Source organism: Psilocybe cubensis, chromosome 12 (assembly GCF_017499595.1).
Source record: "Psilocybe cubensis strain MGC-MH-2018 chromosome 12, whole genome shotgun sequence".
NCBI lineage: Eukaryota > Fungi > Basidiomycota > Agaricomycetes > Agaricales > Agrocybaceae > Psilocybe > Psilocybe cubensis.
In genome coordinates, this window is record NC_063010.1 from 857,900 (window position 1) to 875,507 (window position 17,608).

General features: G+C 45.3%; 2 protein-coding genes across 2 annotated transcripts; both read left to right on the plus strand.

Moving 5' to 3' along the window:
• Positions 1-3,980: 3,980 nt before the first annotated feature.
• On the plus strand, positions 3,981-6,406 carry JR316_0012262 (Beta-1,3-glucan-binding protein; the record flags this gene model as incomplete). The annotated part of the gene is made up of 10 exons (XM_047897887.1): positions 3,981-4,792; positions 4,847-5,230; positions 5,296-5,302; positions 5,366-5,489; positions 5,554-5,605; positions 5,661-5,810; positions 5,878-6,041; positions 6,097-6,186; positions 6,237-6,321; positions 6,376-6,406. 10 exons carry the CDS (start codon positions 3,981-3,983, stop codon positions 6,404-6,406), a joined length of 1,899 nt encoding a protein of 632 aa, XP_047742776.1.
• Positions 6,407-10,698: 4,292 nt separating this feature from the next.
• JR316_0012263 (SAC3 family protein 1) lies at positions 10,699-16,187 on the plus strand (the record flags this gene model as incomplete). The annotated part of the gene is made up of 13 exons (XM_047897888.1): positions 10,699-11,208; positions 11,264-11,443; positions 11,499-11,606; positions 11,660-11,897; positions 11,951-12,949; positions 13,001-14,229; positions 14,391-14,698; positions 14,759-14,903; positions 14,963-15,194; positions 15,260-15,404; positions 15,469-15,572; positions 15,631-15,874; positions 15,929-16,187. 13 exons carry the CDS (start codon positions 10,699-10,701, stop codon positions 16,185-16,187), a joined length of 4,701 nt encoding a protein of 1,566 aa, XP_047742777.1.
• Positions 16,188-17,608: the final 1,421 nt, after the last annotated feature.

The window sequence follows — 17,608 nt, forward strand, 5'->3', positions numbered from 1 at the left end:
GCGATTCGATATCGGACGCCTACTAGTACTAGTGCCAGTGATTGCCAATCGACGAGCTGTGCACGTTGGCTATCCAATATGAAGAACTTGGATCGCACCCAACATCTTGGATTCATGTCGATAACATAGCAAAGAGTCAACATGTAGGAGATGAGTTGACACGAGACGTGGGACTGTCCTTGTACAACATAAGATTTCATCAAACAGGCATGGCCGCCACAAATAGACTTTGTTTGCCCTTGTATTTTTTAGATCGTCTTGGCCCGATTATGGCTTCCAAATTTGGGTAATTTTCAGGAGCCTTTTTGCCCCTAAACGGCTGTGTTAACTCCCACAATCATGTTGCAACAAGGAAGAATGGTCACTGGAAGTAGTACACGGTTCAGTATTATAGGAATGTAGACCTATTTCTTGCTGATGAGTAAAGAAAGGTTGTCTGATAAATTTTACAGCTGAAAATTGATCACTAAATTCTGACAGGGTTATTTACTGGTTCATACAAATACCATTTTCCGATTAGATAGGTCAGAGATGCACATTATCTACAGCAAAGCAGCGCTTCTATAAGACGGTTTCCAAGACTTAAAGATCCTACGGATGTTTATCATGGTCCTAGGTATTTAAAATATCACCAAAACTGTGTTAAGCTTCGTATCGAAGGTCTTTTTAGTACCTACTGAGGACCAAGAATGTCTACATAGTGTAGATTATGATTGACCGCCATAACTACGGTTTCTTCATTTGCGGTGACAAACAGTTGCATGATGAAAGCACTTACTGATGTTCTTTAATCTACCGCTCTTCGTACTATATCTATCCTATCCGAACTCTCAGGTGTTATGATACTCAGTCCGTTCAGTCAATCCTACCATTATATTCCGAAGCATACTCAATTGAGACGGCCTTTGAGCTGAGAAGTAAAAATGGTATCTTTACTGTTTTTTGAGAGATGGTACTTCGGCATTACCAATCTGTACTTATTTGAGAAAGCTTTTTAAGTAAAATTGAACATGATCCTCATGGTTCAAAGAGTATATTCAGGTGAGATAATCAGTCGACATATACCGTCAATTGCAGCCCATTTTGAGCTGTCCCAAAGGGTTAGTGGATCTGCGGCGTCTAAATCCTAGCACCACTGCGACTATATTAACCAAATTGGCGGATAATATGCTTAGTAGGCACAATGCGCCTCGGGGATTTGAAAAAGTATGTTAACTTTCAAGCATAATACCCTGCGTAATGTATGGCAGTCGGAATGGGATGCACGGCGTTATTAAAGGCAAACCCGTATGAGGCATTTTCTGCTCTGAACATTCTTCGGCGACTGAACTCTGTTGATAGATTCAAGACGCTCGAAAGCTTCATGCGCGCGAGTCGCTGTGACCCTTCAACCTGATCGCAAAGACGCGACCTTTGCATATGATCGTTGGATTACTTGTTGAATCCTACATGCGGATACTAATTTTAACGGAAGCCAATACACGACTATTTCGATTATTGTACCTGTATCGACACGGTACCGGCCAATTGCTGAGATACTATAATTATAATTAGTCTTATCGGTTCACACGAAGATTGACAGAAATAGAGTCGTACACAGCGTTTGAGAGGATAAATTGAAGGGAACAGATCCTTACAGGGGCAACAAATTTAATGAATTTCCTAGCATCTTTTCACATTGAACATGACAAAGGTCAAAGTGCTCAGCTTGTTTTAAGGAACAGCATTTCCTAGAAATGAGCAAGTGAGTATACTAACCTGACCGACGCCCATAGATTGATATTGGCGCCTTACTTAATTCGGAACCGGCGCTCTTGACCTATCCTGCAGGTGCTATCAAGTCGGTGGTATCGCATATTCTAATTGGTAGATACAGCTTGCCTAATGCATTCCGAAAGCAGTGGGCAGACCCTTACTATTTGCAATTGCATACAGAATATACCTGATGTTTCTGAGCTATTTAGGAAGTAAAAGATTCTCTAATAAACGGGGCACTCTAGGTCTATAATTTCGTTTTCGGTTACCATTCAATTAACCTTTGCCTTGCCTTGCTTTTGCTTTGAGGCCACCCTAAAACCCATATGAAAGATAGTAGCGGCCTGCCACTGGGTTTCATCATGGATAACATGGTTTACACAAGTGAAATGTGCAGACATTAGTACCATTGTGTCTTTTTAACTTTACTTTCAGTCTGTAATTTGAAATAATATGACAGACCTCCAGAGTTCAGCGCAAGTTTTGGCTCTTTGTAAGTTGGCCGAGCCAAGCCGGGCGTCTATTTTTAAACTTTCATTTGTTGATGCGTGTTATCCGGAGAGGGCAATCGCCTGCGCCACACAAGCCTACACAAAGCCCAAGACAGAACTCCTGACTTGAACTACAACGTCCACATTGCTTTCACCGACATCCATTGCTTGTAATGAAAGCTTGCTGGACAGCCCTTGATGATACGTGCCCGGAAACGATAAAAACATTCCGCAATATGTCGATTTGTAATGAAGCACAGGCTGCACAGACAGCTTTTTCTCAGGATAGCCTATCACGCTGCAATTCTGTCCCATCAATCGACAACGCCAACGTACATACTTCTATCACCGCCCCGGAGTTCCCATAAACCAGATTCCGTGGCTCAATGTTCACAATCCTGGCTTGAAATCCACGTTCAGTCTAAACCTGGGTACATCCCCATCAGAATCTCCTGTTGACTCCTTCGGAATCGCTTTGCAAGCGATGCTGGGAATGAGACGGGCTGGCGGGCACTCTGAAATGTTCAGGTCAGCTTCGGCTCACTTATTTTCATGTCGTGAATGTCATTTATGTCGGCCTTGCAGCCAGTACCTTGCGTCTTTGTTCTTACAGAACTCTATCGTCCCTTGTGCACATGGCTCTGCAGTGAACATTGGAGAGATACTCGTGCTCAAGACATCTATGTTTCCACGATCAACATCTAGGTATTTTTACAAAGATGAAAGGTCCAGACTTTCAGCTGAACAAGGAGCCGATAATGGAAAATGCAATCCAAAATGTTCACGTATACCGCCATAAAAAACTATGCTCATTGCCATTCACCTGTGCTGGTCGATTCACTATAAGCTATAGGCTGCTTCTCTTTACCGACGCCGATGTATGACGTATATCCCTCAAGTTTGCTTTCTGTGTTCTGGTGCATAACTCTACCAATTTCTGCAAAGTTTCCTCTTGATGCGACCGGCGGCCATGGCCATGGATGGATTATTTCCAAGCTATCAGAATTATATCTCTACACCATGCAGGTCTGTCTGTGACACTTGCCACTGAGTAGGCAGATGCCGATCACCTGATGGCTGATTCCGTGTCATTCATTCATATATTCGTCCGTGCAGTACGCGAAGATTCGACCTACAAACGGAGAAGTATGTGTCTGCCAGCAATCATGCCAATCTGCTAATAGTTGACCGTGAGTTCTGTCAAAGTTTTTCTGCGTTCTAACCTGCGCTGAGTACAATGGTCGATTTATTTCCCTGTTCCCACAGGATTCCTCTGCAGCAATTGAAGCCCTTGTTCCGTCGACGGACGAAGATCATGATTCTCTCCCATATGGACACGGGTTCCGAAGATAATTGTTTCAATTTACTGGCGGGTGTATGATATTGGTTCTCACGCACCGGAAAATACTATCAATACTGCGGATGTCCGACGTTGATTGGTTTATAAATTGGTAACCCGAAAGGAATCCCAGAATCCGAATGAACTCCAAAGAAAGAAGCATCCATCGAGCGAGCCAGATCGATCCTCGAGTGTGAGAGATCCTTTCCCACCATTCAGGACTCATCATGTCCAGGTACATCCAGAGATAGTTGGACATCCCCGGGACAGTGTACCGTTCGGTGATGTTATCACAGCTGCTGAAGTTGCTCTTATAATCGACATCTATCCTGCGGCTTTTGAAGGTTCGCTTGTTCTTAGGTCCAAAAACGTCCTTTGATTGTTCAAGTTCGACGATGCCTGTGTCACCTTTGGTCCTCGCCGGCGACGAGAAGCTTAAGCCGCCCCAGCCTAAATTTGCCATTGCGGAGGGTGCATCTGATGCCGACCAAGAGGCCAACAGGGCGTCGCACCACTCGAGGACCACGTCTGGCACCGTCTCATGGCACGAGTCCCCTCCTGTGACTCCCCGCAGTATTTCGTTCGGAAACACCACCAATCCTTTTTCCGCATCTCTCATTCACCAGAGCTTTTACACTACCGACCAGACACCCGGAACAAGTCCAACTCATCTTCAAAATGAAAGTAACGGCGGCTTCCCTTTTCCAGACGTTGGAAGCAGTACACCCCGCAGTGGCGTGACTTCAGTCTCCACAAGCGTGGCCGACCTTACACGAAACTCACACTCGTTTTATAATCGAACGGCCGCAGATTATGGCTCTGGATCGCCTCGTCCTATGTCGGCCCGCTCTAGAGAGGCTTTTGCTTCTCCTCGAACACGCCCTATGACGATGTACAGTACCGTTCAGCCTTCTATCGCCAAAATTGAACGCGATCGCCCCAAATCTACTATGCTAGCCTCTCCCGACCTTTCCAAGCCATGGCTACAGAAGCGTGATCCATATCAACGCATATCATACGCCCTCACCTACGCCTTTATTTTTTTGGGCTTTGCCGCAGGAGCCATTCGGTGTTACTTTGGCTGGAAAGAAGTCAGACTTCTGACAGGAAATCTATGTCCAGTCCTTATTGAAACGTTTGACACGGAGGATGGCGTTTTTGGCGACAATGGGAAATTTTTCCGAGAGGTCGATATGAGTGGATTCGGGTGCGTTGTTGTATTTTCAAGTCGCGATAAATTAATTAAACTTCACTGCGTCAGAAATGGGGAATTTGAGATGACCACAGCATCAGAAAATAACTCCTATGTTCGAAATGGCATGTTGTACATCACGCCTACTCTTACGTCAGATATTATTGGAGAAGATGCCATTGTGGACGGCCATGTCTTCAACATTACAGGTTGCACCTTCAATATCACCCAAGGAATCTCCTACACGTCCTCGATTGCACTGCCAACTAATTCTAGCGCCATCGGTGCTGACCAGGCTTTCGACATTGGATCCTATACTAGAGCCTGCTCAGCTGTTAGCAACGCAACTAGTGGTCAGATCATCAACCCTATTCAAAGTGCTCGTATTAGCACGCGTAAAACCGCAAGCATTCGGTATGGCCGCGTCGAAGTCAGAGCAAAGATCCCCACTGGGTGAGTCCGTTCCGCTTTACTCCAATGTTTTCGACTTCGAGCTAACGTTGCTATGTCGCCACTAGAGACTGGGTAAGCCCGCAATGCGGGGTTATTAAATCAAACCCCCAATTCTGATCCAACCTCTATTTCCAGCTCTGGCCTGCAATATGGATGCTTCCTGTTGACAACACCTATGGGCCATGGCCGATCAGTGGTATGTTCTTTTTAGAAGTTCCGCCTACATCACACATCGCTCCACTCTTCATTAACGAGACCCGTTCACGCCGCCTTTTCTGTGTGACTTCTCTGATGCACTAAAGATTGCTAATTCTCGTTTGTAGGTGAGATCGATATAATGGAGGCTCGCGGAAATGGACCCAACTATCCCTTCCAGTTCGTGTATTCGCCCTTATTAGTTATTTGCTTCCTAAACGCCCCAATCATACAGAGGCACTAACTGGGTCCGCGGCTCTCTGAACTGGGGCCCATTGACGTGGTTAAACGCAGTCTCTAAAACATTTGGAGCATGGCCTTTGAGACGAGGAACCTACGACCAAGGCTTCCACGACTACGTCCTTGAATGGGACCAAGACTTTATGTACGTTCATCTTCTCAAGAGGATCCTCCTGGTGGAGTAGTGCTGACAATACTTGCATGTATTGTAGGCGGATATCTGTGGATACACGTCTTCACCATCTGTTGGACCTCCGAATTAATGAGCCATTCTTCAAGCGAGGAGACTTCCCGGCGGTGGTACAGAATGGGTCGGAAGCCGTCATCTTGGACAATCCGTGGAAAAATGGATCAAATGCTGCCCCCTTTGATCAACGTAAGGAAAAATGTATTCATTGATGGTTTGTTCGATGCTCATGCAGCCTCTCCAGCCTTCTACTTGATCTTGAATGTCGCTGTTGGTGGTACCAACGGGTGGTTCCCTGATGGTGGTGGAAAGCCTTGGTTGGATGGGTCAAATAGTACGTTAGAGTTCAATTTCAGTCAGACCACTCGCTAATAATATTTTCAGCTGCCATGGGCGATTTCTGGGCCAACAGGAAGCAGTGGTTGCCTACGTGGTCAACATCAAACGTCGAAGATCGATCCCTGGTTATGTGAGTACTGTACACATTCTCCAGTCTCACCAGTAACTTATGGTCAATCATTAGTGACCATGTCAAGATGTGGCAACAGTGCTAAATCTGCGTGAAGAACTTATTCTGATTATATGTATCATACAACTTCGCTCTTAAGTATCACATACATTGGACATTGCGTTTAAAGGCAAACGCCACCCCGCCTCACTCGTTTACTCTTTCACTGTCGTTTTTGTGCACGACCAAACCAGTTGCTTTTTTGTACGGTTTGATACGATCATTTTTTGTATAACCAGAGAACTTAATTTGTTTATGTTTTTGGTATTATCTACGATATCACTATATATTTTATCACTTAGATTGACTTTAGTAGACCACTCGAAGCCTAGCAGCTCGGACAATCCAGCCCCTTTTCCACTATGGCATCATGATTTCTGGCGCCCGTCACTCAGTCATGTCAATGACCAAACACACATGTTCAAAGTTCAAGAAACGAATTCTTTGATTGTGTAGGCCTCACAGAAATTTGGTTTTAGGCACTATAAACGGCCTAAGCATATCGGGTTGACTGTACTATAGCTATATGCCTTCAACAGCGTCGGTTTACTCACCTCAATCGTTGGCACGTATACTAAGGACTAGACTATGACAGTGGGATATTGAATTGAATCTCGTAGGGCAATTTCATTTTTCATCATTGGAAAACCGATTGGAAAGCCACTTTTCTGCACTTTAGGCATCCAGAGAAGATGCATTATACACCAGCACTACTTTTTTACAAGCCGTGATCGGAACCGCGACATAAGATGTATTGACCATCTGTATGGCCACGATCTATCCGCTGGAGTCGAATCTCAAGTTTTGCAATCCGGATAGACATCTCAAGAGGCCAGGCGCTTTAATTTGCTGCGTTCCAACCTTGACGTCACCATACACACGATGGGCACCTAACTGTCATGTGGCTATCTAACATGTTAGCTAGGTTGTTGCCATAATATTGTACTATGTTAATTGTCATGTAATTGTCATGTTAACTGTCATGTTTTTTGAGTCACACTGTGCCTTGTCACTCAAGACCATAGGGTCCAGCAGATACATATCCGATTGACTTGGGGGGAAAATGAAAGGACATGTAGAGTGTATACATCAACACTACACCACTTGGCCAATATTGAACACTAGGGGCATTGGCTTAAGAAAACAGTAATTTGTCTGAATTTTTTTGATTGATCAAATTGCAATTAAATTGCAAGATTTATTGACAATAAAATACAAAGGGTTTAATCACATATTGCCCCCAAGTCAACCGGTTATTTAACTTCCAGACTCCATTTTTGATTGCTAGCTTTGGGACTTGAAGACTATTCACGGTTTACTATCACGATCAGGGAGATTTAAATATTTGAACAAAGTTATAAATTACAGAACGTACACTCACCCTACTGGCGTCAAACCTTGCACAATACTAGTACAAGATATACACTCCTTTCTTTCAAAAATTTAAGCCCATAGTGCAAACGGTTGAGGAACAGGAGCATTTCCGCGGCAGCAAGGACCCAAAATCATAGAGATTCAAATTTTTCGTCACAGGTAGTCACGGTGCCGATTTCAATCTCAGACGGCACACGTACGACTTGAGGCAACAAGGCCCCGGTTGGTTTTGTATCTTTATATATTCCCTAGTACCATACTTTTCAGTCTAATAAAGGGTATAAACTGATTATTGAGCTTCCTAGTAGAGACTATGTATATAGAAAAAAAGGTCAATGGGGGTAAATTTTTTTTGTCTAAGTTGCGGTCAATTACATAGGACGCGACGCGTTTCAGACGGAGTTTAAACACATCAATGTGACTTTGCAAGATGTCACTATTTCCATCGTTTGGCATCTGGAAAATCAAAGAAGTGGATTTACGGAATGAGACTTTGCAGACAGTGATTTTATACTGTAATTAATATGTGTACCAATTTCTGTGCTGATAGCATAAGTGAACAAAACAGAAATTGGCATTTGATGCCATGTTAACTTGATGGATGGCTGAAGATCATAAAATTTAACATGTTTCCAAGCATTATTCTCATAATATTTTTGCATATTAATATACCTACGTACAATCTACACTTAAATGTGCAAAGATATTTGGGAAGAACATAGTGTCAGAAGGCAAGAAACAGGAATTTGGATCTCTAGGTCAGTTTGAATCCCCGATGATCACGTTAGTACAGAGACTTACTGGGTCTTGAGTGACAAGGTAGAGTGTGACTCAAAAAACATGACAGTTAACATGACAATTACATGACAATTAACATAGTACAATATTATGGCAACAACCTAGCTAACATGTTAGATAGCCACATGACAGTTAGGTGCCCATCGTGACAGTAGAAACTGATGCCGCTACTCACTGAAGGATTTCACTACAGGATTCGAAGAGTTCGCATCCTGGAACAGTGCGAACCGTCTAATGGATACCACGAACGCTAACCAGAGTCGGCCAGGCTTCTTCGTGCGTGTTCAGTGCGACGGTTTCAGTCAGTTCTTGATAGACTTTCTGGGCAGCGAGCGTGCAAGCATGTTTGGTTTAACAGTAAGAATGGAACCTGTGCTATCGGCTCGCAGACGCAATTCATAGTGTCAAGCTTTGGGTAGGTATGCGGGAAGTACGCCTGCCTAGGCAGAGTTAGCTGAAATCAAGCCCAAATTTTATGGCTATTTGCGCCGCAATATTATGATTCGCAGAAGCCCCCGATGCGAAGAATCGAGGGGATATTGCTCCCCAGGAAAGTTTCTACAGGTGAAGAGGCTAGTGTACGGAAAGTCGGGTCAAAGACGCGAATCGAGCCGGAGGCTCCAGGCTGTTGTGGACTAGCTTGTTTGCGTTTTTATGTCTGTGGCACTGGCTCGTGGCGTCTAAGAGACGTAGTGGCGCTTTCATAAAGTAAACAGTATGCGCTGCTAATAGGATGTCGATTGCTTCCTGGCTTCTCCTTGTTGTATACCCTTAGGGGTATAAAACTCAGAGCATCAGAAACCTGTCGCTGGAAAATATCAACGACGGGTTCGCTATCAGAATGAGGACGGGAAACATGGATGAACAGCGAAAGTGAATAGACCAGCGTTCAATGTTTTGTATTACCCCACTGTAGGTAATTACGCAGGATGCCAGTACATTTCTGAACAAGTACTACTTCTCCCTCATTCATAGCCAGCACTGACGCTCGTGCCAATCGGACCTTTGCCACAGCTCCAGGTGCTACAATGTCCTGATAGACCCAAAAAGCGACTGGGTAGCTAGATAGTCGTTCAAATCGGAGTAATGGTATTGTCTTGATAAAGGCCAAGTCGACATCCGAAGCAATAAGTAGGCATCGAGATGAAGTCCCTTGCAAATAAAGGAGGGCGAACAACGACCCATCGGACCTGCACATCGATGCGAACACGATGCTCTTGCGTGTTTATCGATCACACAATGATCAATTTCGAGGATATAGGAGGTGCATTCGCTTGAGGATGAGCCTTTTACTGTATCGATGCTATCGTTCCACATACTGGAGAGGGGTGAAAGGGTGGAGCGTTGCACGGTCAACACGGGTGATCCTGACGACTCCGCATTCCTATAAAATGTCCGTTTAATTCATTGTCCGTTTTCTATTCTGTTTACGTTGCGACGAGGCACGCTGGAGTGATGGAGTGATAAGAAACAAAAAGAAGTGGGGATACGGAGAGTTGCAAGTGTAATGAAGTTCAGAGAAATGAAGTGAACGGGATCCACGGGCATTGATATAGAGAGCCAGGGAAAGAGAAATTGACCGCAGATTGAAAAAGAGATGTGCAAATACAAATCATAACTAGTGTACAACAGCAACTGCAGGGAGAGTTGAACTAACTAATCGGTTTAAGCTTTGCTACTCACTGAGTATGTTACAAAATGTACATTCAATGTCATGTATCGGGTATCTTCATTGGAGCTTGTGCTTCTGGCTGGCGGGGCTGATCCTGCAGTTGGTTCTCAGGTAGCAAAGGCCTACGTTCAGGTATGTTTTTTGCATCGTTACAGCAACAGCATTTACATAGATTCTCCGTGAATGCATGCCCTGAAACTTGCGATTAATGTTCCGAATGTCAAAAGCGAGTCAAAAGAACAGACGCACGAAGTGAGATAAAGTCAATGCAAAATCCTGTACACACTTGACAGCAGCCAGTGAGCAAAACAGCGCATACTTCGTCAGACATTTCTGACCCTCTGCGATGTCAGTTAAAAGTGGCAGAGACGATGTGAATGTTGGCCCGCCAAGGATTGCCGCCGTGTGACTAAGCGTTATTTGTCCTTGTTTATTTCCCCATTAATTCAGTTCTACTTGTCCTTTCTCCAGCCGTGATCTTGAACTCTACGACCATGGACGGTCCTTTGTTTGTCAGGGGAGCTAGAGGTCGTGGAGGAGCTACTCGAGAGGGTGCAAGAGGTGGTCGAGGAACTTGGCCTCATTCACGAAACAAGCACTGGTCAACAGCAGATGGCACCTCACGAAGCCATACGCCCAACTCGGACAGCGAACGTTGGGAACGAGGTGGACATCGGGGAGGTGGAAGAGGGAGAGGAGCCCCTCGAGGCGCACCAAGGAAATTTCCAAACGTTACGCTTCGCGTCAACCATGCAACTACCCAGCAGCACCATGCGGCTGCAGATATCGAACATATTCAACCAGACGAGTCGTACCTTCAACCCGAGGAGGAGGAAGAACACTATGAGGAGGAACAAGAAGCTGAAGAAGATGAAATTTACGAAGAAGAGGTGGAGCAGGTGCAAGAAACAGTAGCAGAAGAGACGGAAACTGGTCGACTCATTCCCGAGATTCATGAACCTGAGCTCGAGACGGCTGAAGAACGAGAGAAGTTCTATCAAGAGGTTCGCCTATTCTACGCCCATAATATTACTGGGATCTCACACCACATATTTGCAGTTGGTCAAAGCCAGAGAAATTGAAAGGAAAAGGGCTATCGCTGAGGGGAAAATGGACGACCCACTGGTCCCCAAACGACTGGAGGATGCGATATCTATTGTTGGGACATGTATGCATATGTGCCCTAGATTTGAAAGGTATCGACGCGAACGTGAAAACAATCTATTTGAATGGGAAACAGTGAGTGCCTTCAACCTCGTATCCGCATGAGAAAACTACTCTGATCGCTTTCCAGATCCCTGGCACCAAAAGGGTCGACCACAACCGTGCAGTCAAGATGTACGAGCGTGCAGCTGGCGACAAGACCCTGCCCTCCGATCTACGGCCTCCACTCATTCTCAAGGTCAGCCAGATACCCACACCTCTACAGCGCTATCTTTAACATTGTACACTCAGTGCACACTTGACTACCTCTTTCACGACCTTCTCCCCCGTGGTGGTTTCTCTGCTACATTCAACTTCATCCGAGATCGTAGCCGAGCTGTCCGCAATGATTTTACCATGCAGCACATCACAGGCCCCCTTGCAATTGAATGTCACGATCGCTGTGCTCGTTTCCACATTCTTGCCCTTCATTTCGAACGCGATAGACCTGGGTTCTCTCTTCCCTTGGAAGAGCAACAGCTCATGAACAGTGCGTGTATCGTCACCCATTCCATAGTCTTGTTACTAACAGCAAATGTGAAGCTCTTCAAAGTTTGAAAGAGTTTTACCAAGATCAACGCGGCAGATATGATTCTCCAACGGAACTCGAAATGCGTGTGTACCACCGACTTATCCATATCCGTGATCAGAAGGAACGCCATGAAGACATCCCTGATTATATCCTTTCGCACCCCGTTTTCAAACTTACGACCGAGTTCCGGCTACACGTGCAGCGTAAAAGTGCACCCATCAGCAAAAACTCCAAACTCATTGTACCTGAAGAAGCCATGCAAATATTTTCCCAATTGGCTGCTGTGCTAAACGAGCAGGGAAGCACGGTCATGGTCTACCTCGTTGCCTGCCTGTTGGAACGATTGTTTGGAAAGGATACGATCGACGATATAGAGAGCATCAGAGGCGATTTATCTATATCTGATATCATTGACGGTGTATCGGTGGATAATCCTCGTATGCAAAATGGCCATGTAGATGAAGGACATGGCGCAGAAGCAACGATTGAAGGTGATGACGGTGATGTTGATGATGAAGACGCCTTTTTGGATGGAGATGACGGTTATGATGGAGCAGAGGAAGAGGCAGAAGATCATGAAGTTGAAAAATCGCAACCTGCAGTTGCTGGAAATATAAATCCACCTCCTACAGGTTGGCCTTCATCTACATTTTCGACGAAGCCATCGGCACCGACTCCAGCCCTTGCTCCTACTACTGGCGGCGCGTTCGGAAATCTGGTGTCAAAGCCCAATGTTTTTGGTAATGGCTCCGTGTTCGGAGGCCCAGTCTTTGCGCCTTCGAACCCTACACCTGTCTCAGTGTTTGGCAATTTCGGGGCCCCGGCACCGAAACCTGCCACCAATGGTATAAGCTCAACTTCAGTGGCGACCCCGCTGGCCTCTACATCGAACTCAACGCCACCACAACCTCAATCCGTTTTTGCTCCTTCGCCCTTCGGTGGCATGTCGAATAACTTTCCATCAAAGGCAACTGAACCATCGTCCTCGCCTGCATCTACTAGTCTATTTGGTAATATTTCTGTATCAATATATTGTTACCCTTGTGCTGACCTTCTCTTAGGAAATCCGTTCGCAGTACCCGCTTCAACAACAACAACAACAAATGGAACTTCACCCGCTAAATCCATCTTTGGAGGTACCAATGGAACACCTTTCTTGATTTCTACTAATAATGCGCCGACCACATCATCATCCTTATTTACGATAACTCCCTCAAAACCTTCGCCATCATTGAACCCTGAGGCACCAGAGTTTGTACCCCCACAGATTATTCAACCATCTACATCTCCATTTGCATATCAATCCATAAACGACAGTGCCAAATCAACCCTCGGGCCAAAACCTACAATACCCTTTTTTACCCCACCACCTGACACAACATTGGATGCTCCTAAAGCCAATGGTGCAAACTCATTTACTCAACCTTCATTACCCGGCTCTACACAGCAACAAACACCTCCTCCTTCATTTTTCAGCAAACCCAATCCACCTACGTCTTCATCAGCATCACCCGCGCAGACTCGACCAATTGCCCCTCCTTTGCTGAAAATTGATACCAATACTTCGTCTGGCAGTTCGTCTCCATCTGTCGCCTCTCCTAAAGTCCCGCCACCCTTGGCACGGGTACAACCTATCTCTCTTCCCTCGACTCCTACGATGGTTCTTCAACCTTCAAATCCGTTGTTGGATCACCTCCGCAATTCATTGGATCCATCATCCAGTTCGCTATCACCTTCGGGCAGCCAAGAACTGCTGAGTCCGTTGGTTGTCGGCTCACCTACTGCCTCGCCGATGGGTTCCTTCTCCATCAAAAACTTCACGCCTCTGTCAACACCCCAAGCGTCAAGAATATTCAGACCGCCATCCCCACCGAAGTCGAACGGAAAGGGTAAGGCACCGGACCTTTCAATATACGACATCGGAGAGGTTGAAGAAATGAAAAAGAAGGCGCTACAGTTCGCGCAGAAAAGTCTTATTATGCGCGAGTGCTTCCGCAGATGGTTGAAAAAAGCGATGGACAGGGCGGCGTATTTGGAGGCTCTCAAGCACGGAGATGAGTACCGGCAGAAAATACACCGCAGCAACCACGCCCGGCAGCAACTTGCTTTGCGAACGAGTAAAAATATGGATGTTGTTGATAAGAAGAGACGGATATCGACGAACGGAGGTCGGGCAATAGCATCTATGAGTGACGGTCCATCTCCAATGAAGAAGAGGGCGCGCAAACGCGTGTCGAGCGAGTATCGCCCGCCAAGGACGGATGAGGACCTGGCAAATCGTTTCAAAGAGGTGCAGACTTGTTTCTTTCCCGCCTTTATCCGTCAATGCTGTTTTTATACATGGTCCTGACTCAACTTTTCTTTTCTTTTTTTCGTCTTGCCTTTTGCCATCGATCAATCCTTCCTTACGCCCAATACAATCACTCTCAAACCATGCCACCGCCTATACAGAATCATCGAGAACATGAACTTCGTTGGGCACAGGGGTCGTTCCTTCAAGTCATCCGGAATCACATCCAGGTTCTGAACGCGTCAACACTCAAAATGCCGTGGCACATTTGGCTGGCCATGAACCCAGAAAGCGATGCTACCGCCATATGGTTGGAACGTAAATTCGACGTGCCGGATTCGGGAACTTGGCAAAATGAGAACGTGTTTTCAATACCTATCTCTTCGGCTAGTGGATCAGCAGATGGATACCCTGGTGTCATTGTATTTGAGTGCACGCCTTTGGGCGATGTCACAGATGATTTGGAGAGGTACGACAACAGAGTTCGCATTTCCGTGTTTGTAGTCTAATAAAGGCGCATCACGTACAGGAAGTATCGTGTCCTAGACGATTGTGCCCGATTGCGAGAGATTATCAAAGCTTTACCTCCCAAACGCCATTTTATTCCTTCTCTTCTTGTAATCTGCTGGACGGAGGGTGAACAGACTCCAGAAGAATCTGATTTCTTTGATATGGTGCATTAGCCCTTCGCTCATTCTTTGTTCTTTGCTAAAGTATTATGCTATTTAACCAGGTGAAAAAATTAACTGCCGCTTCGACAATTCGGAGTTCCCAGGTTTTAAATATGACGTCAGCCACCAAGGACCTCGACACCAAACTTGAGAGTGCCCTCTCCTCTTTGACATTAGATACCGAAGGACTGCTCGTTAAACCTCTTACATTAAAAGGAGCATTCCGCGTCTTCGATCGCACCTTCCATCAATTCTTGAGCGAGTGGATGGAAAATTGTAGCGTGCTTGGGCGGTGTAAGCAAAAAACATTACCATTCATATATACTTGTCTTTTTTTAATTGATTTTCTTCTTTCGCAGTCAATTGGAGCCTGTACGGGCAGGTCGTTCAGGTGTCTATAACATTGTTGAATAATATGGAAAGAGCAGTACGCTCTATGTTGGAATTGGAAGGTCTAGCGGATCCATTGCCTGACTTTAATGCCGCTCAAGTGACTGATAGCGAGTACGTTCGGTTCGATCTTCTTGCTGACTACACTTCTAAATTAACATGGCAACCTCTCTTCCAGATCTGCTTACGAAGATTTGTTCGAGTGGCTCTCTTCTTTAGACTCCCGTGAAGACGCCAACCAAATCGCCATGGATGTGCAGTCTCATCGTAACATCGGTCAAGGTCAGTAAACCTCAGTGCATACCGCTGCTGTTCAATAACTCATTGTTTGCTCGCTTAGATTTCCCTGCCCAGATATTCATTGAACATCTTTACAAACTCACCCAAGCACGTCTTGAACGGGCACACCCACAATTTACGACCGTTACGAAACCTGTTCTCAATACTGCAATCAAGTCATCACTGCAGTCGTTCAAGGATGAAATTGAGCCACATCAGATGAGATTGCTGCAATTATACAATTTCAGCGTCCGTCGTTCACCGAAACGCCGAGCATACTCAGTCGCCACGAGTGACCAGGGCAGGTTTGTCATGATCTTGCTGATTTATCTTATTTTTTGTACTTATTCGATAATCAGCCCTGAAACTAAACGGCCTCGACTATTGGCCTCTGTCACATCTTCAGTGAATGGAGATTTCGATATTCCTTCGACGCCTCAAGTCAAAATGAATGGACGTCGGATGGAAACGCAAACTCCGTCGCCTAGTAATAGCAGCAGCGCGACGTCTTCCGCTCCTACTGAGCAAGACGACAAGACACACAACACACCTAACGTCACAGTTGCGATGCTGAGAGCTTTAACTCGGGATCTTAAGAAGAAGTATGGAGGTTCATGATGCTCATTTTATTTTTATTCTTTTCATTTCTGGATTTATTCACCGCCTCTGCAAATTGTAATTTTATTCTTTATCTCTACTTGTAGCAATTTTCTGTCGGAATTCATTCGTCGCAGTCTCTTAGGGCATTGTTGTAGATGATATGACGTTCTTCAATCAAACCTGCATTCAGTTTCGAAATGCGAAGCACCCATTTACACAAAACAAAGCAAAATATGAAATTGTTGACTAGAAGTACAGAATTGGTGGTATTAATTGGACGTGCGATTGGTAATAATACATATGCTCATGAAGAAAATTGTGGCTTTCTGGTCAAATTCGACGTCTCCACAGGAGGGTCGCTTGGTCGATTGAAATGTGAACGATAATTTCGAGCGCAGCTCGACCTGTATTGGAAAGTTGTAAGTCGGGCTCAAGTTACTTAGTACGTAGATAATCATTTTTCAATGCTCACCTTTCTGTCTCTCAGGTTCTTCGAAATTATCAGATCACTGCATGTTTCCTGACGTATTCTATGGATGTTTTGCATGTATCATTATGGCAGTCCTTGACTTTGACGCGAACTGGAGCTGTATAGCTCCCAGCTGCCCCATAATATGCAAAAGTACACTCATTGACGGGGAGTGTCCACAAATCTGGCGGTGTCAAGCTGCCGTACAGCTCAGGGTTGATGCTACCCCCGGAGTGGCATCTGGAGCATTCCTAGAAATAGATTGTCATTGTTGTATACCGAAGCAAGGTCTTCATGAGCATACCCGTAGATCGAATGAAAGCATTGTCGATTAGTTGATTTGAGATTCTTTGGTTAATCAACTAGTCAGAGTGGATTCGGAGATGTTCTGCTTAATCGTAAAATGACCTCTATTTAAGAGCTTGGAGTCATGGTCAAGTCCCGAGCTAAATGGGCCACGCCGTATGACTCGTGTAAAGCCTTTTGTCGCCACGATAAAAGCCTCGAGGCAGTGTCTTTGTATTTTTAGCTGCACATGTCGTATCCACAGTCATAGTGGAGAAAATACGGATTTATTCTAACGGCTTCAGTTGTTCCACAATAGACCAAAAGAATACCTTATAAGGGTATCTGTTGCTATATGTACATTTTCTGTTTGGTTCCAACGGAAACTGCAATGAAATCACATTGTAACGTTTATTTAACCATTATTAATAAGCGCCCACGAGACGTCAGTGGGAGCAAACGGCTGCAGAAGGCCAACAGTTGGTTGGCCCCCGGAACTGACCGGAACCGGAAATCGTTTAATTTCCGGTTCCCGGATCGTCATATTTGTCCCAAGATTGTGGTACACAACGAGACCTCTGAAGATCGACCGAGTCACCAAAAAACTTTCTTCTCATTATATAAATCTAATCGAGTTGACACATGTGTTAGTACTGCGCCGCCTTAAGCCCTGAGGGATTCTGCT